The sequence below is a fragment of the Neolamprologus brichardi genome, chromosome 10, assembly GCF_056152115.1.
Source record: "Neolamprologus brichardi isolate AB-2024 chromosome 10, ASM5615211v1, whole genome shotgun sequence".
Classification (NCBI taxonomy): Eukaryota; Metazoa; Chordata; class Actinopteri; order Cichliformes; family Cichlidae; genus Neolamprologus; species Neolamprologus brichardi.
Genome location: NC_142113.1, coordinates 23,158,287 through 23,184,439, shown reverse-complemented (window position 1 = coordinate 23,184,439; position 26,153 = coordinate 23,158,287). Strand labels below are relative to the sequence as shown.

The 26,153-nt window shown below is 38.6% G+C and overlaps 2 protein-coding genes across 5 annotated transcripts in view; one reads left to right on the top strand and one right to left on the bottom strand.

Annotated features, from left to right (window-relative positions):
* stk10 (serine/threonine kinase 10) overlaps positions 1–18,584 on the top strand; it is a 38,004-nt gene extending 19,420 nt beyond the window's left edge. The window contains exons 5-20 of the mRNA XM_035905349.2: positions 461–533; positions 1,332–1,526; positions 2,150–2,231; positions 6,396–6,530; positions 9,688–10,041; positions 10,133–10,513; positions 13,489–13,613; positions 14,384–14,507; positions 15,662–15,841; positions 16,069–16,161; positions 16,648–16,777; positions 16,913–17,037; positions 17,160–17,348; positions 17,430–17,555; positions 17,699–17,812; positions 18,344–18,584. Coding sequence (XP_035761242.1) covers positions 461–533; positions 1,332–1,526; positions 2,150–2,231; positions 6,396–6,530; positions 9,688–10,041; positions 10,133–10,513; positions 13,489–13,613; positions 14,384–14,507; positions 15,662–15,841; positions 16,069–16,161; positions 16,648–16,777; positions 16,913–17,037; positions 17,160–17,348; positions 17,430–17,555; positions 17,699–17,812; positions 18,344–18,484 — 2,567 coding nt within the window. The 3' untranslated portion in view covers positions 18,485–18,584. The remainder of the gene's footprint in view (positions 1–460; positions 534–1,331; positions 1,527–2,149; positions 2,232–6,395; positions 6,531–9,687; positions 10,042–10,132; positions 10,514–13,488; positions 13,614–14,383; positions 14,508–15,661; positions 15,842–16,068; positions 16,162–16,647; positions 16,778–16,912; positions 17,038–17,159; positions 17,349–17,429; positions 17,556–17,698; positions 17,813–18,343) is intronic.
* A 2,580-nt stretch (positions 18,585–21,164) lies between these two features.
* Positions 21,165–26,153, bottom strand: part of sh3pxd2b (SH3 and PX domains 2B) — a 33,557-nt gene continuing 28,568 nt past the window's right edge. For all 4 annotated transcript variants that reach the window (XM_087847419.1, XM_035905288.2, XM_087847420.1 and 1 more), the window contains 5 exons: positions 25,500–25,617; positions 25,086–25,294; positions 24,748–24,794; positions 24,516–24,641; positions 21,165–24,421 (listed from right to left, as the gene is read on the bottom strand). In XM_087847419.1, coding sequence (XP_087703545.1) covers positions 22,898–24,421; positions 24,516–24,641; positions 24,748–24,794; positions 25,086–25,294; positions 25,500–25,617 — 2,024 coding nt within the window. In that variant the 3' untranslated portion in view covers positions 21,165–22,897. The remainder of the gene's footprint in view (positions 24,422–24,515; positions 24,642–24,747; positions 24,795–25,085; positions 25,295–25,499; positions 25,618–26,153) is intronic.

The window sequence follows — 26,153 nt, the reverse complement described above, 5'->3', positions numbered from 1 at the left end:
TGAATTGTAGTCTACAAAACCAAAAGTCATTTAAGAACCCATAATAGAACATGCCAGTTTGTAATTGAAGATGTGACCCTGCTGCCTTGTGTGCAAAAACTAAGCGCTACTGCCAAGCACTTCTCTAACCCCGGCATGGTACACATGATATTCCTTCTGACAGGCGGGAGGAAAAAACTAAAGTGAAAACAAGACCCCTGTAATCTGGAAATCTGGCAACTTTTTTAAGGAAATAAGACTACTATAAATTTACTGTTTCTGGATTTGTAACTCCCAAGATCACACAGTCAGGATGGCTTTACAAGCTAAAAAGTATTTGTCTACCTCATGGGCGTGGTTTTGAGGGGAAAAAAAGCCGGAAGTTTTTGAATTGGTTTCATTCCCTCCTTCTGTGAAATGCTAGTGAACATCTTTCCTCAATCACGTGACTTTTCTTTTCGTTTTTCTTTTTTTCATGCAGCTGACTTTGGTGTGTCTGCAAAAAATACCAAAACGTTACAAAGAAGAGATTCTTTCATTGGAACACCATACTGGTAAGTTTAACGTTTCAGTCAGCAATGCTGGGGTGGGGGGTTGGCTTAGTACGCTACATTCAATGCCTTCAATGACTATATAAATTACACTCTACTTTTTCTAAATCCCATATTATCATATAACAATCCTGGTCTCTGATTGCAACATTATCTGTAAATCTATTACTGTTATGCAAAACAACTATATTAAATGTTTACTTTTAATATAATTCATATACATAGCACTTGTGAAGACATCATCTATGAACTTTAAAATTGGTGGGTCAACCCTTTTTGACTGCTCACAGCACTTAATACCTGAGAGAAAATGATACTGTGCATACACTCAGTATTCATTACAGTTCTTCATTCTTGTTGAATAGTGCTCCTCCAAATTAGAAATGATTCCCAGTGAACCTTGTTCCATTGAGCCTTCCTTTATACCAATATGACAGTTAAACATTTACTAGAACAGGTTATCATTCATCCCCACCATCCCAGCTCAATTAAATCATAACTGTGCACAGTTCTGATCAGATCAGGGGAAAAAACTTCCAAAAATCTAAAATGCTACTTTTTTGACTACACTTAGTCAAAATTTGTATCTTATTTAAATTACATTTATGTATGTGTTATTACTTAATTACATCTTGATGGTTATTTTAGATTCTTTACTTGTTTTTTTTATTCTTTTTTTAACCCATGGGGAGCTGCATGTTTTTAGTAAACAGAGTATTTATGTGCTGAACCATGTGGTGCGTTTGTGGAGGAGTTTGCATGCCACAGTCTTTAATGTTTAACCTTATTTATCTGTCTCAGGATGGCTCCAGAGGTGGTCATGTGTGAGACAATGAAGGATGCACCATATGACTACAAGGCCGACATCTGGTCTTTGGGAATCACTCTGATCGAGCTTGCGCAGATTGAACCCCCACACCACGAGCTCAATCCCATGAGGGTGCTATTAAAGATCGCAAAGTCTGAGCCTCCTAGCCTGGAGCAGCCAAAGAAATGGTGAGAATCTGAATTCAGCTGTTGCACATTTGGCCTGCAACTGTCTAGCATAATATGTACAGGCTGCGAAGAGGAATTTGTTAACCAGAAAGTGGGGAGTTTGAAACCTGCCTCCATGATTCATAAGCTACAAGATAGAAAATGGCAAGTGGAGTCAACGGGGACTTTTATTTCCCTGTCTAGATTTCAACACGTCATTTAATTTCAATCACTTCCAAGTACTTTGCACACTTGGTATACTGTAATCTGCTCTAGACAGTCACGCATCAAATTGTCCTTCCCTTTTTCCACCTGCCAACCATTTTCCAGCAGAGGCTGCACTTAAATGAGTGCCAAACTATAATTTTTTCCTACCTTTTTCTTTAATGAGATTAAATGCGCTGTAGCAGTGAATTTATTACTGGGAAAGTGAAGTTATCAGGTAGAGGGAGATTTAGAAAGGGCCGCTGATTCATTGTTCCTGCTGAGACCTTTTTTTTTCCCTTTTTTTTTTTTCCGCACAACAAAGCTGCGTACAAAGATGGTCTAAAATGGTTGGAAATGTTACTTAAAATTATTTTTTTGTTTTAACTGTTTCTTCACTTCTTCACTTCACTTCTTCTTTTCTCTTTTATTTACTCAAGGTCACAGGCATTTAATGACTTCCTGCGGAAATGTTTGGATAAAAACCCAGAGACTCGCCCAACTGCAGCTCAAATGTTGGAGGTAGGCTTGATGCTGTGTGTAACTGAATAGTAGTGAATATTATACAGTGCTGCACTTTGACATACAATGGAACATCGTACTCTGTCTTTGTCTTGTACTGACACACACACGCACACAGATCAGTTTAATCTTCTATTTTAAGACCTGAACACAGTGATCTGTGCCAGGTTGGTGTTCCATGGCGGGCATAGGCATGCAGGTGAAAATGAAACGCTTTATAAGAAATTGATAGTGTAAAAGTGAAAGATTATTAGGTAGAAAATGTGCAGTAGCCAAAATCTAATGGTAAAGGATCCTGAATAAAGACACTATCATAAACTATCCTTGAAGGTTTAGATGGGAAGGACAAAAGAAATAAGAAGCTTTGGCCTCTTCGCTAATGCCCCCACCCCACCCTACCCTCAAAAAAATATTACCCTACAAAAATGTTTTCGACATTATTCTCAGAAACAGAATTCAGATTCTGACCATATTTTGTATCGTCAGCTTATTTGATGCCTTTATAGACTTCACTATACATATGATCCTGGGCAGACATGGTTCTAAGCAGCTGTTTGATTGATTGTTAAAGGCATCATCATATGGTAATTCTAAGTTGTGGCAATGAAATGCAAATATCTAAAGACAAGCTTCAATCAGACTCTAGATTTCAGAGCCAGTAGAACGAGCAAAGCCATGAGCAGGGTGTGGATTACAGAACAAGAGCAATGTCTATTAAAATTCAGAGCCACAGTTTCCTGTCTGCATCCCATAGCTGAGGAGCTGCCAGCTATTTACATTCCTGCTCTCAGCCAATGGTGTGCCAGGATTAACTTGAGTTTGCCACCTTTGGCCAATTAGAGCAAGGCAAAGATGGAAACCCTAGTCAGGCCTGCAGGGAATTCTCCATGTGTTCTCTAGTGGGGAGGGAAAGAGACAGGCGCGGCCCAGTTTTTGGTGCTGTGCTGCAAGTTTTAGATGTTTTTCATGTCCGCTGCCTCCTAACAGCTGTAGGCACTTGTGGGCGTGGTCAGATTGAGGCTTTGTGATGGATGTTGCATCATGGCACTTTGCCGGGAGTTACCATCAGTTTATGTTACAGGTTTCAGGGTGAAGTGAGCAGATGTGGAAAAATACAGGTGAATAAAAAAAGTCAGAAAAAATATCCCTGGTGCAGGATAGACTAAATAAGGGATATAAAAATAAAGCTTTGCAAAGTCTTTGTCACTAAGCTTTTCACAGGAAACAAGAATTGGTTATAAACATCTTTTTAACCTCTTCCCTTTTTTTGCCATAATTACTCTGCGTCTGTCCCACATATGCGGCTGTAAGGAATGTATACAAAAAAACATGACACAGTATCAGTCACTGTGGGTGTGTGGCTGGCCGGGAGACCGTCTGGATGACTAGTATTATATTGAATCCAGCGTCTCCTCCCATAGTTTCTCATGTGCAGGGTTTTTATGGTGTTTTTGGCAGAGCTGCCCTGGAAAGCATATAAACATTTCTGAAGTAGAACAATGTAGCACATTTTGAACTTTGAGTTAATCTTGGTTGTCTAAATTTAATAGAGTATATCATAAACAAAAGTGTAATCTTCTAATTCTGCAAACAACTTCTTTGAGACAGAAATCTGTCCTAAATTACTAAATTTGGGTTAATAAAAGTCAAGTCAGCTGAGTACCAAAATTGCACCTTGCCCAGTAAAATTCTTACCCCTAACTTAACTTTTTAAAGTCCTAACCCTAAAAATGGTCTTAACTGCCACATCCACCTTCAAAAATGAAGATTTTATAACTAGTTAAAGAATTTCCATCATTCAAGATCTACAACTGTCCATAAAGATGGAGGGACAAAAGCATACACTTTATTTTTATTCCTGTGCATGTACACCTGACCTTTTTGCAGGTTTCTCTTCTAGTCACCTAATGGTCCATATTGTGCACATTTAATCTTTATACAAAGCCATGCGCACCAAATCTCCCCCCTCTCTCAGTCTAAAGCAATGCGAAACCTATAAAATGGTGCATTTATCCACTGATACACATCTATATCTGTGTAACAAGGCACCAGTGCTAACACTTAGTCTTTTTGCCCTGTGTTTTGCCTCAGTGAGGATGTGTTTACCTGGAGTATGGGAGGTCTGGTATAATTTATTGGATTATACAGCTTAAAGCAGATTTCTCAGAGGTTTACTGCTGTAGGTGCTTGACGCTACTAGTTACTCCTACTTTTTTAGTTACTAGCTACTCATACTCATCCCTCACATAATTTCAATGGCAATGGGAGAAAAATATCTTTTATAATCTTCAGTAGGCATTCAAATGAAATAAAGCGCTTTACTAAAGCAACAATGATTAGATAATTAACATAATTGAATTTATTTCAAGTCATTTTTATGGCTTTATAAGTTACTTTTGATTTTCTTAACATTTGAGAAACATTTTTAAATCAGAAATTTTGGATTTTAGTTAAAGCAGTTGATATAAAGATGTTTTGATATTTCTGTGGGTTTCATGAATTTGTAACTGGACATTTCTCATAGTTCTCTAATTTAATTAGAAAGCAACAACCATGAGTTGATTATGAAACTAGTTGCCAGTTCCCAGCCTTAAATACCTTGCTGGATGTGTAACATGTTAAAGAATAAGATGCCTTATTTTCTGTCAGAATTGGAGTACTTCTAATGTAGTGCTTCTCACATTAAAACTCTTTTCTCCAATGTTTCACCTTGCTTAGGCTTAATGTAAATCTAAAACATGTCTGAAATTTTATTTCCAAAAAGTCTCTCTCTGCAATTTTCGAATTGAGATGGTGGAAACAGAAGTTGAGTTTATTTTAGCTCCTTTTACTTTTAAACGTGGATTTATTGCAACACTGCCTCTACCGAGCATGACAAACTGAAGTATTATTGAAGCATTCACTGCCACTGCCACACTGTTCATGTGACTTGTTTACGCCACAGGTTTACATGGCTTTAAGATAAATCTGTTGGCTGATTACAGAGGAAGTGGCTGTGTGGTTGCTGAAATCGGAGCCATTTCAGTTGAAGTTTGTCTTTAATTAAATGGCATTGCTGCATCAGTCATGTTGATGTTCTTCTTACAAAAATCACTAAATCAAAAAGGGCTGGCTGTGCAGCAATAGTTTGAGATTTAAAACTCTATCTTATGTTGCTCATGTTGTCAATTGATGCCATAAAATGGGCTGACATAGAAAAAATCATGACATCCAAATGTAGACACTATGCATTTAAGCATACAACTTATCCATGCATTCATATTTTGCCTCACAAATAGTCAAATGGCACTCGTTTGTGTACATCTCATTAGGCAATAGCTGACTGTTATTTGTCATTGGAGAAGCTTAAAACTCAAGCCTAATGCTGTCCTCAAGGACAAGCAAGCTCCTGAACCTACAACTGTGGAGGGCTCACAACACACACTGACTTCTACACACTTCATGGTCCAGCACCCCTTGCAGACTTTTCCCCTTTGTCAGCTGTTCCAGTTAAATTACACAGGAGTGCAAAGCATCTAAATAATAGATGATCAGCTTTTTATCCTTGCAGCACTCAACTTTTAATTTGCCTTTTTTATATTCCTGTTACAGTGTTCTTATTGCCTTACTTGAAGCACGGGGAAACATGCATTTTCTTTTTAGATATAGTAGAGTTGAAGACGGGTTGCTATTTTAGGTGCATTCTGTTAGAATAAACTGTTGCCTCAAGTGGAGAGTTGTATTGTGATGTTCCCATTGTTAATGCTGCACAGGAACTGGCAGGTGTCAGATAGTTTCCCAGCAGTGAAAGTATGTTGTCTTGTCTTCTCCTCCGTTTTTTTACCTCCGTTTAGTGTATCGTTTTTTAAGCCCAGAATTTTATTTCTCTTGATCCATCATTTTGTATTTTAAAGTTTTACAGATTATTTGAAAAGAAATTGATATCATTGAAAGTTGAGAGGTTGCAGAATGCTGCAACATTCATCAGTGGTGTCATCTGCTAATTATTTAAACCTGTGGAAAATACTGTTCTTGTGTTTTGTGCAAATATTGCTTCATGGTTGTAAGCCTTTTAGTCAGCCTCACTCTTAGGCAATAACTAAATGTGTAGTGTTTATAGTGTTTAGTGTTTATCCCTAAAATAAATTTCTGATCAGCCTTAATAACTGTCTCTTCTATCTACAGCACCCTTTTGTGAAATCGGTGACGACCAACCGTCCGCTGAGAGAGCTGGTGGCTGAGGTCAAGGCTGAAGTCATGGAGGAAATCGAAGACAATAGAGAGGAAGGAGAGGAAGACGAGGGCATGGACCTTACTGTGGTACCAAACCTGTTCATTATCATTGTCCTTTTTATTTTGGTGTTTCGAAAACAAGAGTGGGCAGTCCATGCTCTTCCATTCAATTGGTTTAATTTATAGGTTAATTTATTAATGTTGTGATTTAAATTAAAAACATAATAATGGCACAGAAAGTGGATGCATTTTGACGTAGAAGTGGTATTGACTTTACAAGTAAATGCATTTCTGTGACGTTTCTCATTTTCCTGTCAGACCACACAGTGAGATGGAAATTACCCTTAATTTCAGTGTCCAGACTGTGTAATTAAGTTGCAACTTGCACACATAATGACAAAAAGGCGTGCATTTACCTGCATGTGTTCCCAGCACGTAGGTTTCTTCTTAACCACAGAGCCTCACGTTTGTAGTCCTGACTCGTTGACCTCCTCTTAAAGCATATTTTGCTAAATATAGCCTTTCTGCAGAAGGATTGATGGTTTATTCCACTGAAGTCATTCATGAATTCACAAAGAACTGGAGATTAGACAGTAACATAGGATGAAAGTGCAGTTTGCTGCCTGCCCTGAGCACAAACAAAGGAACAGAAGACGGAACACAGGCATTCACCCACACCCGCACATGGTTAAATATAGGTGCTGCTTTTGGCCTGTAGAAACAGCTATTGCCTCATAATCCCTAAAGGAGTAAATTATTTTAGGTTGCTTATTGTTCAGCCAAGATACTCTGACCCTTAATCAAAAACATGGGGATTTCTACATAGCAATAGCAGGTCTTTATAGGATCCTTGAAATACTCTTACAAATGCTGTAATCAGACAAATGTTTTCATACATTTTTGTCCTTTCTCTATGAAGACAAATGGCCTTTTACATTGTACTTCCTTATTGTACATGTTGTGGCATTCAAGGGTCTTTTTTTATTTTATTTGGGTGACTCTAGTATACTGATGGTGCAAATTGGTGGAAAATGGTGGAAATTTATAAACTGCCAGCTTTTAAGCATTAAACAGTAAACACTCTCATCTAGACAATTGAACAGTGTAGGTCTTAGCTGGACAGGTATTTGGAATAGCTTTCTGTAGGAGGTCTTCTTTATGCACCTTGTTGTACATTAATCACTGAAAGGAACGTTATTATTTAAAAGCAGGTGTGATGAATCAGTTATCTTTATATAAAGTAACCACCGTACTTTCTGGACAATAGAGCGCACCTGTATTTAAGCCGCATCCGCTCTATTTTTAAAAAATTAAAAAAAAAAAAGATATACAAGCTGCACCCAGCTATAAGCCGCAGATATCTATGATGAAAAATTAGATATTTACTGCATGTACAGAACAATCTTGTACTGTAAATGTACATGTATGTACCTGAACAGATTCTTTCCGAACAATGCCTTTTAACACGGCAGCAACTTTGCTAATTAAAACGGAACAGAACCAAGAGAAAATAACCGCTATTTATTTACCTCCATTTTTCCTGTATTTGAAACCACAAGTCACTTTAATCATCTTCGCTGAAACCCATGAAGTCGTCTTTTTCAGTGTCGGAGTTGAACAGGCTCAGAAGCGCTTCATCACATCTGTCTCCATCAGTCTCGCTCTCCGTGTCACTGTCATCCTCCGGTGAAGTTGGCTCTCTAACTTGCATCATACAAACTTCTTCGTGTGGTTTCCATGATGAAGGGGCGAGGATTTGAAAATAATTACCAGTTGGTAATTTGTTGTGCGTGTTCTATCTGCTAAAGAAAAAGTAGCGTATTCTTCTCTGCATTGATTTTTCATCTATCTTGTTTTTTTATTCTAATTCTGGTTAGAGTCCCCCTAGTGGTGGAAGAAAAATCCACAGAATAGCCGCACCTTTGTATAAGCCTCATGGCTCAAAACCTAGGAAAAAAGTAGCGGCTTATAGTCCAGGAAGTACGGTAATCAATGAACTGTGTGACCACCCTTTAAAATGCTGCCAAAGTACACTGGTCCACATTTCATGGTACTTGAATAAGATGGTTTGCATAAAATCTTACTTTGTGTTATTATTTCTCTGTGTATGACACCAGAAAACCATTAGTTATTTTATTATCTCTTTTTAGAAAGCACAAATAAAGCTCCCTCTCATTTGCAGGCAGCAACATTTTCACACATACAGTAACAAATTGCTGACTTCGAAACAAGCAGTAACCAGACAGTTTCTCTTTTTCTATATATATCTCACAAAGTGAGAAAGTGATGTTTGCTGAGACATTGGTGAAGCTGTGTATCATCAAGACAGGTTTTTGTTTTGTTTTTTTTTACCTGAGGGAGAAGAGACTGTTCCTGATACAGAGCTGCTGATTAGAGATGTGCACATATGTAGAATTCTTGTCTCACATGTCTGAGATATGACTGTGCAGTTATACATAGTTGTGCAATATCTTCTTTTTGCACATAAACATTACGTTATTTCTGGTTAATGTTTAGAGTGTTGCATGACAATTTTCTTTTTAAAAAAAATAATTTATATCATTTAAATGATTGGCTTTTTTGTTTGTTTGTTTTTTGCTTTCTTTGAGCTGCATAATCAGTTAATTCTTTCCTAGTCTGATTTGATAGGGTGCTTCTGAGATGTGATTCCCTTACCTGTATACATGCTAACTGCAGTAATATAATTTATCCAAGATTGTTAGTCTTGGGCTTTGGTTTTGCAGCATATTTGCAGGTGTTTCACATACTTTTGACACTGTAAAGTGCAGCTTTGTCTGCATAATAAAATACATTTAACGCACTACTGTATGCAAAAATGAAAGAGTGCACACTGATTTATTTCGCATCAAGACTTTTCATAATAGCAATGATAATGCCATTAACTCTCAGGTCCTGGCAGTCTGTCCTGACTTATGCAGGTTTTTCACCTCTGTAATTATTACCTCGCCATTGCAGATTAGATAGCTATCTAAGCTAAGCCATAATTAAAAGTAGCAATGTGCAAGTATAAAACAGGAATGACTGCATTCATACTAAAGCAAAGATTAAAGTTCCTTAGCAAAAAGGTGGACGGCCTAAATGGTTTTTTTTTCCCCATTAGTGTTTGGACCAGAAGCAAAGGTTGAAAACATTAACATTTTGGAGACCACCCATGACTGAATGTCTTACGAACATGAAATGTTTTGTCACACCAGTGCCTAACAGCACTTCTCTGTTCCTTTAGTCCTCAGCCAAGGAGCCATGCCAGACTAGTCAGACCAGTTTGGAAGGTGACCAGCCCCCGGACACCCCAAGCCCTACCACACCTTCTTCACCTGCACCAGTACCATTCCCCAGGAAGCTGAACCAGCCAGATACATCAACAGAGGAAGAGCCAGGCTCCACCATGGCAGGCCCTGTACCCCTGCCACGGCAGAATCTCCATAAGAAAGATCCAGATGAGGTGGGAGACAAAATGGGTGAAATCCTTGAGAAATCCGAGTCTGAGAAATCTGAGAGTGAGTCCTCAACCAAGACTACCTTCTCAGACTCTGGTATTGAGGATGGGAAGAGTACACCCTCACTTGAGGAGGAAAAGGTATTTTTTTGAAAGTTGTTCTGCTCATGTATATTTATGAAGTTGGATAATTTATTTATTTATAGTATTAATACTAAAATCATTGTTCTAGGTTGCCGGAGACACCCCAGAGACAGAACAGCCACCATCTCTCTTTGATATGGAACGTGAGGAATCTGAGGACCGTACGATAAACTTCACGGGTTCAACAGAACCAGAGGTCCCCAAGATCCCAGCTAATGGAGAATTGCCAACTTCAAGTGGTGTTTCGATTCCTGTACCTTCGCCTGCATCCTCCTCTGCTCCCACCCAGGTAGCAAACGGCAGCCTAATAGAGGATTCCCCTGAGAAGAAACCAATGGGAGCAAACGCTGACCCTGGTTCATCTTATCTCAATGGAGGGATTATTGAGCGGTTGTCCTATTCAGGCAGCATGGCATCTGAGAGCATGGATTTGTCTGTCCACAGGGAGAACACATCCATTAGTGCACGGGTGAGCCAACACAGATCAAAGCTTTCTGTACTTAAAGGAATTCACATGATTCATTTACTCAAACTTTTTAAAATGCCAGAAAGGAATGGTCAGAGAAGATAGATCCCTCATTCTCTAAAGTGTTTTTGCAGAACATATCTTTATGGCAAAACCAGTGCTCAAGTGTTAAAGATGTACAGAGGGCAGCTCTGTAGGAAAACCCCTCTTGGGGGGAAAAAAAGAAGTGTTTCTTTGCACTCATAGCGGAACTGAAACAGCATTGTGTTGTTTTAGGGTGTGGGAGTTCGAAACAGAATATTGCCTGTCTCCCATTAGGTTTGCACGCACATTGCACTTAGGGAAACCCAAAGTTTTACATTCATGAGGACTTAAGTAACTTTTTTTATTGACTGTGAGGTTTGCTGGGATTTATTTCTCAAGTTTGGACTGAATTGGTTACAAAGCATATTGGGGCATCTCCAAAATGACTATTTATTTGATTTACCAGCTTGAAAAAGGATATTTTTGCAAACCCACTTAGGACAGGTTATCTCTGCTTAAGAATCACCAAATCCATGTCTGACAGTCCTTGTAAGCGAGACGATTGGGAAGCTAGACGTTGGGAAAGAGAAGCCAAATATGCAACACTTTCAGTTCATCTAGACCAGTGGTGGCCTTTGTGTGGGCACAGTTCAGCATTCACTATTGTGAGTGGAAATTTCTATGCAGCCCATTGTCAGTGAGTTGCTTCTGGAGGCTTATGGACTGACCATGATTAAAATCCTATTAACTGGGCGTGGAGTCATGGCTGTTCGACATGTCAGGTTTTTTTTTTTAATTATAGATTATTTACCAGGCGAGTCTGCCTGTAAGCTTTTTTTTCTTTTTATTATTTTCTTGGGTTTTTTGTTTTTGTTTTTTAATATGATTTCTATGTTTCCGCATGAGAGAATGAGTGCAAACATCAGTGTGCACATGCACTTATAAATCCATGGGGTGTGTGTGAGAGCTACATGTGTTTTTTTTCTTTTGTTTGTTTGCTCTTTGTGTTTTTGTGTGAATGAAGAGTGACAGGGAGTCAGCACAGTCACAGATGACCTCAAACATAAACGCCACAGCTGAACTGCAGAGTGATGAATATATATATCTTTTCATCTTGGTGTCAATGTGCGCTTAATAACACACCAGAAAACACAAGCACATAGACTTATTGTCATCGTCAGTGTGTCCGTTACACAGAAAATGATTCAACAGCACTCAGCAGTGCGACATTAGCATCCGGTAGCTGCCAGCTATGACAGGAGCCTCGCACAGATTCATATGGAGCGTGTTTGCTTAGCTGTATTGGCTTCATGGGGAAGCTTTGTTATGGTGAACAGCAGTTTGTGCAAACCAAAATAATTCCCTCTGAGTGGGGAACACCTTCCTAGGGTCCTTCTGTTCTAATATATTTACTCTTTTTTTCTTTTTTAAAATCTTCAGCCAAATGTTTTGTTTTCTTCGAACAAAATGGAGAAAAGACCAGAAATAAGCCGACAAGTACAAAAAAACCCCAAACTGCTCGCCTACATCTAAGACAAGTACTTCAAACAAGACATCCATAACTGCAAGAAAGTCCCTGTTACATTAAAAGATAAAACAAACTTAATTGTTTACATAAAATAATTCTGATTTACTTTTTGTAATAAAATCATTCTTTTTTTTTAAATTTTATTTCAAGGCAGATCTGTATCATTCTCTCAAGAGGAAGAGTTGAGATAACTTCTTATTCACTGTGTAACATTGAAAGCAAAACTGTCATTAGCTTTTTGTTTTAGTTTTGTATTCATATTTATTTTAATTGAAGCACAAATAACTTTGAGAGTATTGGGATTTTCTCTTACTGTCTTCATACCTTCTGTCTTGCGTTCACGCTCTCTTTAGTTCTCTGGTCTCATCTCCTCTTCATTATATATGAACTATTTATACACCAGGAAGTGACGACATTCAGAACTTCCCAGTGTTTTCTGAGTAAACCCTGTCATATCATTTTGCAAATATTGTCCCTGGAGGATGACTTGGACAGGGGACAAAGAAGGCGTAACTCCTCAGTTACACATGCTCCAGTTAACCGTGACAGTTTTGCATTGCAATTACAATACGCTATGGCTCATGCACTGACTGAAAGGAAATGTGTGTTTACATCATCGCACATTGTTTGGTTGAACTGCCTGATTTGTGCTTTTTGAGCTAGAGCAAACTTGAAGAAACCTTCGTTGGCTAAGAAAAAGGTCATCTGCTCTGTGGGCGAATGTCTAGAAATGTCCTTTCAGACAATGTGAAGACCCACAAGTCTGGATAAAGAAGGCCTTTAACCAGTATTCTTGTTGAAGAAGGCTGAGAAGTCAAGTCACATGGTGCCACATTTGGTATACGATGTTGTTACTACCTCCATGACGCTCTCCATTATGCTAACAGATCAGCATCTTGCTTCTTGTTACAGTAGAACCTGCCTTACAGGATATTAGTGCCATGTAAACATACACACTGTCATACATACTTACTCAGCCTCTCCTTTAACAGATAAAGACTACACTACAGATAAACCTTGACACATTTGAAATATTTGAAGTTAATTTGTAGGAATTTGCATGAAAATAGTTTCCGTGAGTGATCTGAAGATTTTTTTTTTTTTGGGGGGTGGGGGGGGTGGATATTGGGGTGTTTGTAGTTCCTTACAGTCACAGTACACAAGAATCACAAAACAACTCTAACTAAATTATATTGTGGTTGATATAAGCACACAGATTTTACAAGTAAAGTTGCAAATTGTTTTTCACACACAAAAAGAAAACCTGTCTATTGCGAGAGTCTAGTTATGCTATGGAAGTGAAAGAATCTGGTAGTACTGACCTTTTAACTACTAAAAGAAACAGCATTTAAACTCAAAGCACATGAAAAAAGGTTAAATTCTGAGTTTAAAACCAGGCTTTTCTGTGTTTTTGTCTACCTATCAGAACTTTTCAGATAAGACTCTGAGGCGGACCAGAAAGTTTGTTGTTGACGGTGTGGAGGTGAGTGTGACCACCTCCAAGATCATCAGTGATGATGAGAAGAAGGATGAGGAGATGAGATTCCTCAGGTATGTGGGTGATCTTATTATTCCCTGGTAGCTAAGCCATTTTTCATTCGCTCTAAATGAGAGGCATGGACTCTTGTGTTCTCAGGACACAGTGAACACTGGATTGGGATTTATTTATTTATTTTTGTTTTATGTTTTAGTTCTTACTATTTAAGTCATCCTGCTCTTTGGGATTTTAGTCCCTTGAGATTAGAACTGTTATTGGAAAAAGTCTAATTTAGTCTCTGGTCTGAGAGGAAAATTTAATTTCTGAAATTACTTATTGGTTAAGTCAAAGTTCAGGTGATCTGTATTTGGCATTTGAAACAACTGATTTCTGTACTTCCTTTGAAGCATAGTGAGTTCCTGTGTTTTACTCCTGCCATCTAGTGGTGGGACTATGATATTGCACCTATGGCTGCAGTAATATTACGATATCATTCTTAGTTTAAATTTGGTGAAAATAATCTTCAGAAACTCGGTGCTCAACAAAAATTGCATTTTCTTTTGCTTCCATTGGGTTTGCACCATTCAGAGTGTTGTTAGTGGTCTGCCAGCATAAACATTGTTTTTATTATAAAGTAAGCTCAATTTATTCTACTCTCTTATTCATTAGTTTTCTGCTGCCATGGCCTGATCTAACCTGTGATATAGTTCTAACCTGTAATTTAAGCACTTGTGTTATTTTGCTACCAGTTATAGTAGATCTTACCTGGCATAGTTTCATTTATTTTAGGTGTCCTTAGCTATATACATACATACATACATACATTTGATTTGTTTTTTTGTAGGCGGCAGGAGCTGCGTGAGCTCCGTCTGTTGCAGAAGGAAGAGCAGCGAGCCCTGGCTGCTCTGAATGCCAAACTGGAAACACAAAGGGAACAAATACAAAGACGTTTTGACCAGGAGATGAATGTGAGTCACATTACTCTAACAGCTTTAACAACAGCATTTTCGTCTTTAGCTAAAACTTAGTCAGACAGTTGTTGCATTAATTCTATGGTCATATGTATTTTTGTCACACCTAAATGTTTCAGGTCATCAAATAAATTTAAATAGTAGACAAATATACCACATGAAAGCACAAAATGAAGTTTCTAAATGAAGGTGTTTTATTATTAAGGGTGAAAAATGCAAACCTACATGGCCCTGTGTGGGGAAAAAAGTAATTGTTTGCTAAACCTAATAACTGGTTGAGCCACCCTTAGCAGCAACAACAAAAATCAAGCATTTCCAATAACTAGCAGTGAGTCTTTTACAGCACTGTGGAGTAATTACCTTTGCAGAATTGTTGTAATTTAGCGGTTTTTGAGCATGAGCCTCCTTTTAAAAGTCGTGCCACAGCATCTCAATCGGATTCAGGCCAGAAATTTGACAAGACCACACCAAAGTCTTCAAGAAAAACAAGCTTTTTGTTTTTCCTAAGCCATTCAGAAGTGGACTTGCTGGTGTGTTTGGATCATTGTTTTGCTGCAGAACCCAAGTGTGCTTCAGTTTGAGGTCACAAACAGATGGCCACACATGCTCCTTCAGGATGTTTTGGTAGACGGCAGAATTCATTCTGGTTCTGTTTACCACAGCAAGTCTTCCAAGTCCTGAGGCAGCAAAACGGCCCCAGACCGTCACACTATAATCACATTTTACTGTTGGTAGGATGTAAAATGCTTTGTTGGTTTTATGCCAGGTGTAATGGAACTCGAACCTTTTGTCTCGTCACTCCAGAGTATTTTCCAAAAAATGTGGTTAATCACAGTTAATCCATGATTTAAGAAGATCAAAGGGCAATTACTTTTTTACTTTTTCACACAGGACCAGGCAGGTTTGGATAACTTTTCTCCCTTAATAAATGAATGAAATAATTTAAAAACTGCATTTTGTATTTACTTGGCTTATCTTTATCTAATATTAAAATTGGTTTGACAATCTGAAACATGTAAGTGTGACAAATATGCAAAACACTCTGAAATCGGGATGGTTTCAGTTGCAATAAACTTTTGAACTAGAAACCTTTTCCTTGTTTGCTGTCAGCTAAAATTATAATGTGCATATCGCCTGTTGGTGTGTCCTAGACCAAGAAGAAGCACTCTGATACAGAGCTGGAGAATCTGGAGAGGAACCAGAAGCAGGCAATTGAGAAAATGGAGGAAGAACACAAAGTTAAACTGAAAGAAGAAACCAGGCGTATCAAAGCAGAACAGGAACGAGACTATCACAAATTCCTGGACCAAGTAAAACTAAAGAAAAAGGAGGTAAAGTGTGTGTGTGTGCACCTAAGCAAAATAAGCAGTAATCAGTTCACATATTCTTGCGTTTATTTAAGCCCATTTGATTCACAATAGGACATAAAGAAAGGGGGCAAGTCAAAGAAAGCTTTCAGTGCTCAGCCTCAACGACTGCACAGCTGTGTTGATTTTTGTATACTTTTCTGAAGTTCTGATGTCTGAGGTTTAATTACTGAAGTGTATTTTCTTTTTAGGTAAAACAATCTGTTGATAAGCTGCCCAGAAGTCAGCGTAAAGAAACCTTAAAACAGAAGATGATTTCCTTCCAAGAAATGAAGATGTCAGAGGTATGATGCTAGGTCATTTGTGCCATTTTGATGCATAATTACAGCTCAGTTAAAACAAATTTATTTTTTTTAACTCTTAAATTTAGTATTATTTTTCAGTCTATATTGTTTTGGTGGTGCAAGTTGCTCAGTTTTGGAAACATTTACAATTGTGACATGATCATAAAAAATATGTTGAATGCACTGGAGAAAGCTCCTTTTTCAGAAACAATGAACCTGGTAAATGGCTGCTATATCTAAGAACTATTCTTTTGCTATCAAACTATTTACCAACTTGATCACTGCAAATAGAAGTATACATCTACCAGGAAAGAGACTAGATGTAAACACTGATGGCATGCTTTTCAGTTGAGTTATGTTGGTTGCAGGCTTCTGGTACTTGGCATGTGTAGATTGTTTGAAGGGAAACGGCACCTGCATGAAACTGCTGATTTTTGTTTGATTATTCACCCACTCCTCAATTTCTCCTCCTTCTCCTTTGTTTAGGAAGAGAAATTCTTTGTAGCTCAGAAAAACTATCTGCACATCACACTGAGGAATATTATTTCCAACAACAAGAGAGAGATTGCAGACCTGGAGAGGGATTGCCTTAACAAGAAGCAAAGCCTAATCAGAGGTACAACATCTGTAAACCAAACAGAATCACAGTAAAAATTTCAGCTTGATTAGTTTTCTTCATTTTGTGTTTATCCCATCCTTGCTGTAGTTACCGTTTGATTTCATTCAGTGTCAACTTTTTAAATTTGATTAGAGCGTGAAAATACGATGTGGGACATGGAGCAGAAGAACCTTTATGAGAAACATCAGTTAGTGAAGCAGCAGATGAAAGATCAGTACTTCCTCCAGAGGCATCAGCTTCTCAAAAAGCATGAGAAGGTACACTAGTGGATATCATCTTGCCACAATATGTTTGCACACACAACTTGGTAACACCTAAATCACGATTACATGACAAAATCAAGTTAACCAATTCTGTGTTGTTGTTTTTTTTCCTGCAGGAAAAGGAACAGATGCAGAGCTACAATCAGCGAATGGTTGAGATCCTGAAAACTAAGCAGCAGCTGGAGAAGAGCCGACTGCCTAAGATTCAGCGCAGTGAGTCAAAGACTCGAATGACCATGTTCAAAAAGAGCCTTCGCATTAACTCATCGGGCAGTGCTGCAGAGGACAAGGAGAGGATCAAACTGGTGAGACAGAGGGGCTTTCTTACTGCATATTCACACATTCAGTTAACTATTTATTAACTTGCTCCATGTGTGGATCTCCAGTTTTCTCAGCAGGAGGAGAAGCGGCAGAAGGCGGAGAGGCTGCATCAGCAGCAGAAGCACGAGAACCAGATGAGGGAGATGACTGGTCAGTGTGAAAGCAATATCAGAGAGCTGCTGCAGCTACAGGTGAATGAGGGCAAATTTAATAAAACATTTTTATTACAAATCTATTTGTAGTTTTTTTTTTTTTTTTCTTCAAGAATATAGAGGACACTTAATGGGCTTAATAACTAGCCCACATTGCTTAACAAGCACATTTTCTGCTGCAGAATGAAAAATGTCACCTGTTGATTGAGAATGAGACTCAGAGGCTCAAAATGTTGGATGAGTCACACAACCATATGATGAAGGACTGGAGGGAACAGCAGAAGCCCAAAAGGAAGGTATGTTGTCTCCACTCACAATTTCTTACACAATGTATTGGAGTCTATTTTGTGGCTCAGATACCCCCCAAATACTACCATCGTAGTAATTTCTATATTTTTAAGAGCAGGCTTACTGGGAATTTTCTTTAAAAACACACTGAAATGTGCTTGGTGTGAATTGAGATAAAGATAAAAAATGCCCCCTTTTTCTTACTAAAGTTGTAATAAATGCAAACAATTGTAAAACATTTATGGTTACGGTATTTTTGCTCGGGTGTTTTGGAAGTGTTTTCATTCTGAGCTCCACTTTTCTGGTTCCAGGCTCATTCTTAAAACATATTTTGCTGTAGCCATGCAATTCAATAAGCAAAGTAGTAGTTAAGTACTTAAATGTACAAGACACAATGTAACAACCGCTTTCCCAATCATATAAAAGGAATGTTGATATATCAAATAATTCATGATTTTAGTGCTCTTTGTTTTCTACTTTGTTCACATTGCAAAAGCTTACATCTTTGTGAGGTAAACTTGTGCATTTTACATTCCCAGGCTCTTGAAGATGAGCTGAATGCCAGGAAAAGGGAGCAGGAGGCTTTCTTCAGGATGAGCGAGGGTTCCGACTTTCCAAACCCCAGTTCTCCCAACAGAGTCTCCAAGTTTATGCCGTATCAAGACGAGACTACCACATGAGAACAGATGCTGTGACATTACACAATATTATCTTCTGCCCACTAACGTATACACACCCACTGGTACCATTGCCTGCTGGCCTTTTTTTTTTCTTTTTTTTTTTTTTCATCTTGCTTTACCAGTAATGGCAGAATACTGATCCTTCCATTAGGTTTCTTTATTGTTTTAGTAAATATTTATGTTTTTATTCATGTTCTGATGTGAGTCATTAGACACCCTAACATAATATCTACTCCCATACAGTGTTTGCTTTCTTTTTCTTTTCAAGAATCCTTCAGATTTCTCAATAATGTGATACAAAGGCCATTTATTGGGGTGAGCTGAAGATACCAAATTATCTGTTTTAATAATCAAATATTCAGAAAAACCACCTTATGCTTAGGCAACAGGTTTTTTTGTTTTTTTCCAAAGCACCCAGCCAGAGATCATTTTTTCCACGATAACAAGGAATGCTATAAATATTAACGACCTAGTAAGTGAGTACTTGCTTACCTTAATTTTTCAAGGTTATCTTTCAAATAAGACCAAAAACTCCTCTAGAAATGTATTGATTTACTGAATCTCTCTTTTTTTTTCTTTTTTTTTTTCCTTAATTTCATGTTCTCTGTGCCTTACTTTGCCTTTGCTGCCAAAGTTTGCCTTTATTTATTTTTACTCAAAGAACATTATACAGCTTACCCCTATTTAGTTTTGATTTACTTTGTCTTTTAATCATGGTATGAAGGATGTGATGATTTTGTATCTTTTTTTTAAATGAGGGATAAGGCTGAATGCAATGTATATTTGAATTTTATGGTTTCTTTTAAGATTTAGTTGTTAACTAATAAGGGAACACAAGTTTGTTTTTGGTTTTTTTCAGTATTGCTCAGTTATTTTTTCTGTTGTATCATTACTGTAGAAATCAGTCACACTGGATGGGAACTGACAAAGCCAGAGCTGTTTGCTTTTTTTTTCTTTTCTTTTTTTCCCCTCTCTCCAGGATGTTATAGAGGGGAGTTAAATTTGAATTGTTATGCAACATGCAGTAAATGCTAACCAATGTGCAATATTATATGTTTTTGCTAAGCTTACAGAGGTTTATTTTTCTTAAACTTTGCCTTCCTTTGCACTGAGAGCGAGAATAACATGAAGAGCTTAAACCCAAAAATATATATGTTAACTTTTTTTGGGAGGTGAATAAAAGCCTTTGGTTAAGAGTGATTTAACCATTTTATAATTTTTAGGTATTCAATAGCAATAATTTAGGTTTTTACACAATAGTTCTTCATATCATTTTAAGGGAGTGCAACAATTCAGTCTGTTGTAAGATGCCTCTAGCTGTTTAATCTTCTACTTAAAGCAAGTTTGCAGCTGAAAATCATGATTTCTTGAGTGAGGAGCGGTTTTATTGGAGCAGTTTGCATCAGCTAACTGCAGTTGGCCTGCAGATTTACACTGAATCAGGTCCACAATCAGGTACAGCTTAATCTCTCTTATATCAGAAGTATTTACATTTACAATTCTTTTCTAACTGTTTACTGGCTCTGTATCTCTAACTCTCTGCCTTAGTTTACATAACATTATTTGTGTGGAGGGACTGTATGAATAAAAATTTTCAGAAGGAACCACTGTTGTAAATAAATGCAGATTTTATAATTGCTGGATTGTTGTGGAGATTCTTTGTAACATGATACCACCTGTTCTACTGGAAAACGCATCAAGACTGTCAGCTGATATAATCTTTTTTTTTTTTTTTTTTTTTTTTTTAAAAACAGTTGGTTAAAAAATATTTATGGGATTAAAAATCCAGTGTCAACTCCTCTATATATAAACACACATACAAGGAAAGGTTATTAAAAAGAACCAAGTATCGTGGGTACGCAGGAGTGTGACTATATACAGGATGTTTTTATGTAACTTATGTTAGATAGTATAGCAAATTCAGTCATTCATTGTAGCAGTGCTAAAGCTGGAGGAACTGAAGCGAGAACATTGCAGTTTGTTACACTCACCACGCACTTCATTGGATACAAATGTTCAATTGCTAGTAAATCCAAATGTTTAATTAGCCAATCACATGGTAGCATATAATCTCCCATGCAACCATCTCTAGCGTTTACAGAGTGGACAGAGGACAATGTCCAGTGAGCAGCAGTACTCTGGGAGAAAATGCCCAGCTGATGCCAGAGGTGAGAGAATGGCCAGACTCCTTTGAGCTGATAGGAGAGCAACAGTAGCTCAGACATGTAACCTTGAAACAAATAGGTTACAGCAGAAGAGCACACCAGCTGAGAACAGAAAACTGAGGCAACAATTCACACAGATTTAGAAGATTGAAGGAATATTGTCTGCTATAAGGAGTCCCAATTATGCTGCAAAACTTGGTGTAAACGCCACAAAAATCATGGATCCATACTGTCTGACACATAGTGGTGAGGGTTTCTTGAACAGGAAAATCCCTCGACAATCACCAGATCTCATATCAGTAGATGGCATTTTGAGATGGCAGATTCACATCACAGATGTGTAGCTGACAAATCTGAAGTATCACTGATGTTACCATGTCGACACGGATCAAAATCTCTGAGAAATGTTTCCAATACCTCATTGAATTTGTGCAACGAAGAATTTAAGCAGTTTTGAAGGAGCTACAACCCAAATAAATCAAACTCTAAACACTGAGTGGAAGCAGTGGGGCATCTGAAGTGAAAAATCACAAAACTTTTATTGACTTAAAGCAAAAGCAGATACACTGTAATGAAAACACATAGCAAAAAAGTAAACTGTTTACAATACTGAAATAACCCCATCCACCTATACACTTGCCTTGCATTGTACTGTACTACTGTACTTCTCTGTCCTTTCCCACAATTTCACTTTAGGATTTTTTTTTTAAGTTGGTAACATACTTTGGTATGATTGGAAGATGGTATAACATTATAGCAACTACAAGCAGAACAGAATTAGTGTTATACAGCTTGCAGCCTTGTCTAATTATCTCCATAACTATGAACAGATTTTATTTTTTTAGTGTCAGACAATTGGTACTTTGTAAACACTTGAGATATGGACCAATTGTTAGATTACCAGCCAGTTGTTTCCCCAAACCTTTTTCTTAATTACCCAATACGTGAGCAAATCCTATCATCAACCAAATCAACAACCAAATACCTTCTTGAAACTTTCTTCTTCTAACCCTTTGATCAGCACAGAGGGGGATAAAATAGATTGAACATCAAAAAAAAAGTGACAATAGTTAAGATATGACTCATTTCTGTACAATAAAAAATAATTTGTTTCACCGACCATGCTTGAGACCAGTCAAGCGTCAATGTAAAACATTATTCTTATACAACGGTCATACTTTGTTATCTGAGCACCACACTTCGGTTACGAACAGATTGTACATTTACAATACTGTAAATCATTGCACAAATGACTGTAGGTATTCAACTGCTATGTCAAATAGGCAGATGTGCTCTGCCGTTCACATTTTGCAAATCCCACTGATGGCTCTGAGAACAGTTATGTTAAAATACTTTGATATATAGACCCTTCTTGCCTTCTCAGTTTGGATAATATAGCCTCTTTGCTACAGTGAGGATAACAACAACATAAAAAAAGAAAGCAGTCTGAAAATGGCTTAGAAAACTAAATGCACCGTGGCATTCTCCCCTTTCTTTCAGTGTGTGCAAACCTTAAACTTCAGCTGAAATGACTGAAAGTGCACATCTGTTACAATTCGTTGCAACATTAATTATGCAGTCAGAATAAAAGCAATACAACACGGAAACGCTAATATATCTCCAAGGTAACAAACAGCACTGGGCAAAGAAATAACCAACTATTAGCGCTTGAAAGTTCAGATGTAGTCAATGAACTCCCCCAGTGAGTTAATTTAAACGGCTACTCTGTACTCTTGCGATGTATAATGCGATTCTTGATTTTATAGTAAAATGACTCCAAGACTCCAACAAGGACTACGTCTACCATTGCATACCGTTTAATAAGCGCTGAAGCACTTCGCATATAATATTGAGGCACCATATATTAAAAGGCAAGGGTGTAGATACATTTACTGCTTCTTCTAGTTTCTAGCCCGAGAAATGGCGAGACTGACACGGTGACTAACATACGGCAGCAAAAGCAAGATACTTTTTTTTTAACCTAAGATTTCATATATAGTTGACATAAAATAAAAAAAGTAAACATTACAAAACCCAACAAGGTCATGTGTTATTGCTGGTTCAGTTGGTAGGTAAAATATTTGTATAAAAATGAAACAAAACAAAATGTGTCAATAAAAAATGTACCTATAAATTAAAAAAAAAAAAAAAACAGGCTAAGTAGCAAGAAATTAGTGAGATCTTGTTCATTTAGATCATTAAGTTATTTATATGTTCATATGGCGATGTGTGCGAGCACATTTACTTCCTAAGGTTTCTTGCTCAGGTAATTCGAGGGGATCCAGCTCTCGACTTCTTCTCCTACGTTTTTACAGAACCACCAGCCACTGCTGTTTTTTTCCAGAACCTCAAACACTGTGCCCACCTTGAAGCTGGATGTTTGCTCATCCCCTTCAAAGTCTGCCACAGCAAGATACAGCTCATCCTTGCTGGGCTCCTTGAGTAAAGGTGGAAGCCTATCCTTGGGTGGCCCAGGCTTCAGCTGGGGCTTTGGAGGAATTGGGACTTTATTCACCTTGGGCTCTTCCTTCTCTTTGCTTGCTGGTGCCTGAAACCCTTTGGGTTTTGGGGGAGGTGGTCTGCTGAGCTGTGGTGGTCCAGCCTTGGGAACGTCCTGGGTTTCTTTAAGAGTTGGTGGAGATTTAAGTTCAGTTGGACTTGATGGATCAGTTTTCTTTGGAGGGGGTGGTCTTTTTGGAACCGTGGCCGGCGGTCTCTGAGGGGGTTCCTTGTGGGGAGGCACTGCTGGTTTTGCAAGAGGCGATGAGCTCTCCTGACCATGACCATTGATGTGTTTTGGTGGAAGTTTTGGCTCATTAGAATACTTACCGTTATTCAGAGGTGGGATGCTCACTGGAGGAGAGCTAGGGGGTGAACTTGTGTGGGAACTATTTATTGCTGGCGAGGCGTCATTCTGATGGTTCACCTCTGTTGAGCTAGCATCTGCTGGCTTAGATGGTCTCAACTTGCTTCTCAAGTTGGTGATGTCTACCTTGTTCTCCCCTGGGGGATCTGGCTTGGCAGCTGTAACGGGTTTAGGTCGGACCACTGGCTTTGCCTTCATAAACACAGCTGGGCCCGGTGCCTCGGTTTTCTCCTCCTGTGATTCTGGCTTGGGTTTTGGTGGCTGTTTAGGTACAGGTTTCAGATTAAACTTCTTCACCTCTTTGGCAGAGATCTTGTGGCCACATTCAAGACCCATCTCATTTCGAAGGTAAAGAGCTTTGCTCTTTTCATCTTTCTTGGCCTCTGGGGGTTTGTCTGATTTGAAGGGGGGAGGTTTAGGTGTAACCAGTGGCATGATGACCCCAGGAGCTGGGGGTTTTGGAGGCAAAGGTTTGGAGTTATCTGGCCTCGATTTCTCTGCTACCTCCAATTCAAAGCTCTTATTAATAGACTCTCTTCGAGGCGGCAGAGCAGGTTTCTCCTCAGCGGGAGGTGCAGTTGGGGCTGGGGGCAAAGGCCCAGAGAAAGAGGGCCCCTTGCTGGCATTGGACTTCCAATCTCTGAGCTTCGGGCGTGTAGAGGACTCAGAGGCTGCATTTGGCTCATCTGGTAAGGGCTTGGACCAGTTGTCATCTGTACCTGAAACATTCGAACAACCACCATCCTCCAGCCTCAGCTTCTCCATCTCATTGGGCAACGGGGCGAGGAAATTGGGTCGCAAGGCATTGCTGGTCTTCTTGTACTTGTCAATAAAAGTGGCAGGTGCCCAGCCTTCTTTGTCATCGATCTGGATGTACCACCAACCACTTGCATTCTTTTCAATCACCTAGAATGTATCAATGTAGTTTAAACCAAATGTTAGTGAAAAAACATTTTTCTTAATTCAGAGGAGCAAAACTTTAGGGCCGTGTCTAACCCACCTCAACTTTGACTCCAGCTTGGAAGCTGATACCATCAGGGATGGTGGTCTGAAAGTCTGCTATGGTGTAGAACTCTTCCTCAACTTGGGGAGGGACGGGTGGCTTGGGTAAGTTTGTACCACGTGGCTGTGGGATGTGAGAGGCACACATAAAGGTTGCACTGGTGAAAACCTTATTTATTTATTATGCCACTGAAAGCTATCTTCAGAATCACCACTGGGTATATTCTTACAATGGTGAGATCTCTGCGTGGAGGAGGTCTGTGTCTTGATCCCACTTCTGCAAAAAACAAAACAAAATCACTCTAGTAGCTCGCAGCCCAACTGAAAACTAGCAATATGTGTTCTGGGAAATTGTTACACGTCTCCATTCAGGTTTTCTCCACTGGCACAATAAATATTTTGACTGTCATTAGGTAAAACTGTATTATTTGGCACATCGTTGCTTTGCCAGAAAAAGGGTTTTAGTCACTTGTGTGCAAGCTTATCTTTGCAAAGCTTTTGCATGCTTTGGTTGCTTTAATATTTTAAAACTAAATCTCAGAGGCACTGTTTTGCTAAATTCACTTACTGCTTTTGTTGTTATCAGAGAAAACCGAGAGCCTGTTTTCCTTCTGGCTATTCTCTCGGTTTTCTCTAGCGGCGTTGTTTTGCTGGATTTGTTTAGAAAGCCCATCTAGGTCATTTGTACTGGCATGAGGAGGAGCGCCTGCTGACTGCTTCTGCGCGTCAGCCTTCTTCAGGTAGGACGCTGGGGCCCAGCCCTCGCGGCCTTGGTACCTAAATGGAGGAGAGATGGACAGTTAGTGGCTGATATATAATGAACATAAAGCTGGAGGAAAACAAAAAATTCTGAGTGGACCTTCCTGCAGTCTGTACAGTAACATGCATTAGCATTTTCATTCCTATTACCACCATTATCAACAATGTACTAAGAAGTATTTGAACATTTTGCACTGTATAACAAAAATGTAGCTGTTGTTACCTGATCTTCCACCAGCCTTCCAAGTTCTTCTGAATAACCTCAACAATCATGCCTTTCTCCAGGTCGATCTCATCCTGGTCTCTGGCCGAGTACGGGTAAATCACTGAATACTTCTCTTCTGAACGTGGAAAAAGGAAATATTGTTACGTGTATCAGAACACGTTATCAGTTCACAGTTAGGGTGCCACAAATAAACGCATAATGTAGGCTGGGTACGTATAGCACATAATGACACACTTCAATTACAATGGCCTAAAGTATTTATCCCCAGAGAGCTGATTCTGGTCATCTGGACGTAGCGTTTTCAGTGGGAGAAACATTTTGTCACTTAACCAAGTGACTGAAAAAGAGTCAACTGTCTGGGATTTCCTTTACCTGGATTTACTATCTGTTTTTTTTTTTTTGTTTTTTTTTTAATTTTCTCAATGTGAAACTGAATCAAAGATGACAGTAAAAGTTACAGCCTTTTTAAAAAATTAATTCAAGTAATAATGCAACCAGTCCAAAATAAAATAAAGCGTTCAAAAGGATTTAATAGGGGTGAATGCCATCTTTGTTATTCCCACTCGCCTCTAATGGCAGTACTGGCAGTCGACATAGGTTAATGGGTGTGATCTCCAAGTAAAAGTGTGTTGCCAGTGACACACTGCCAAC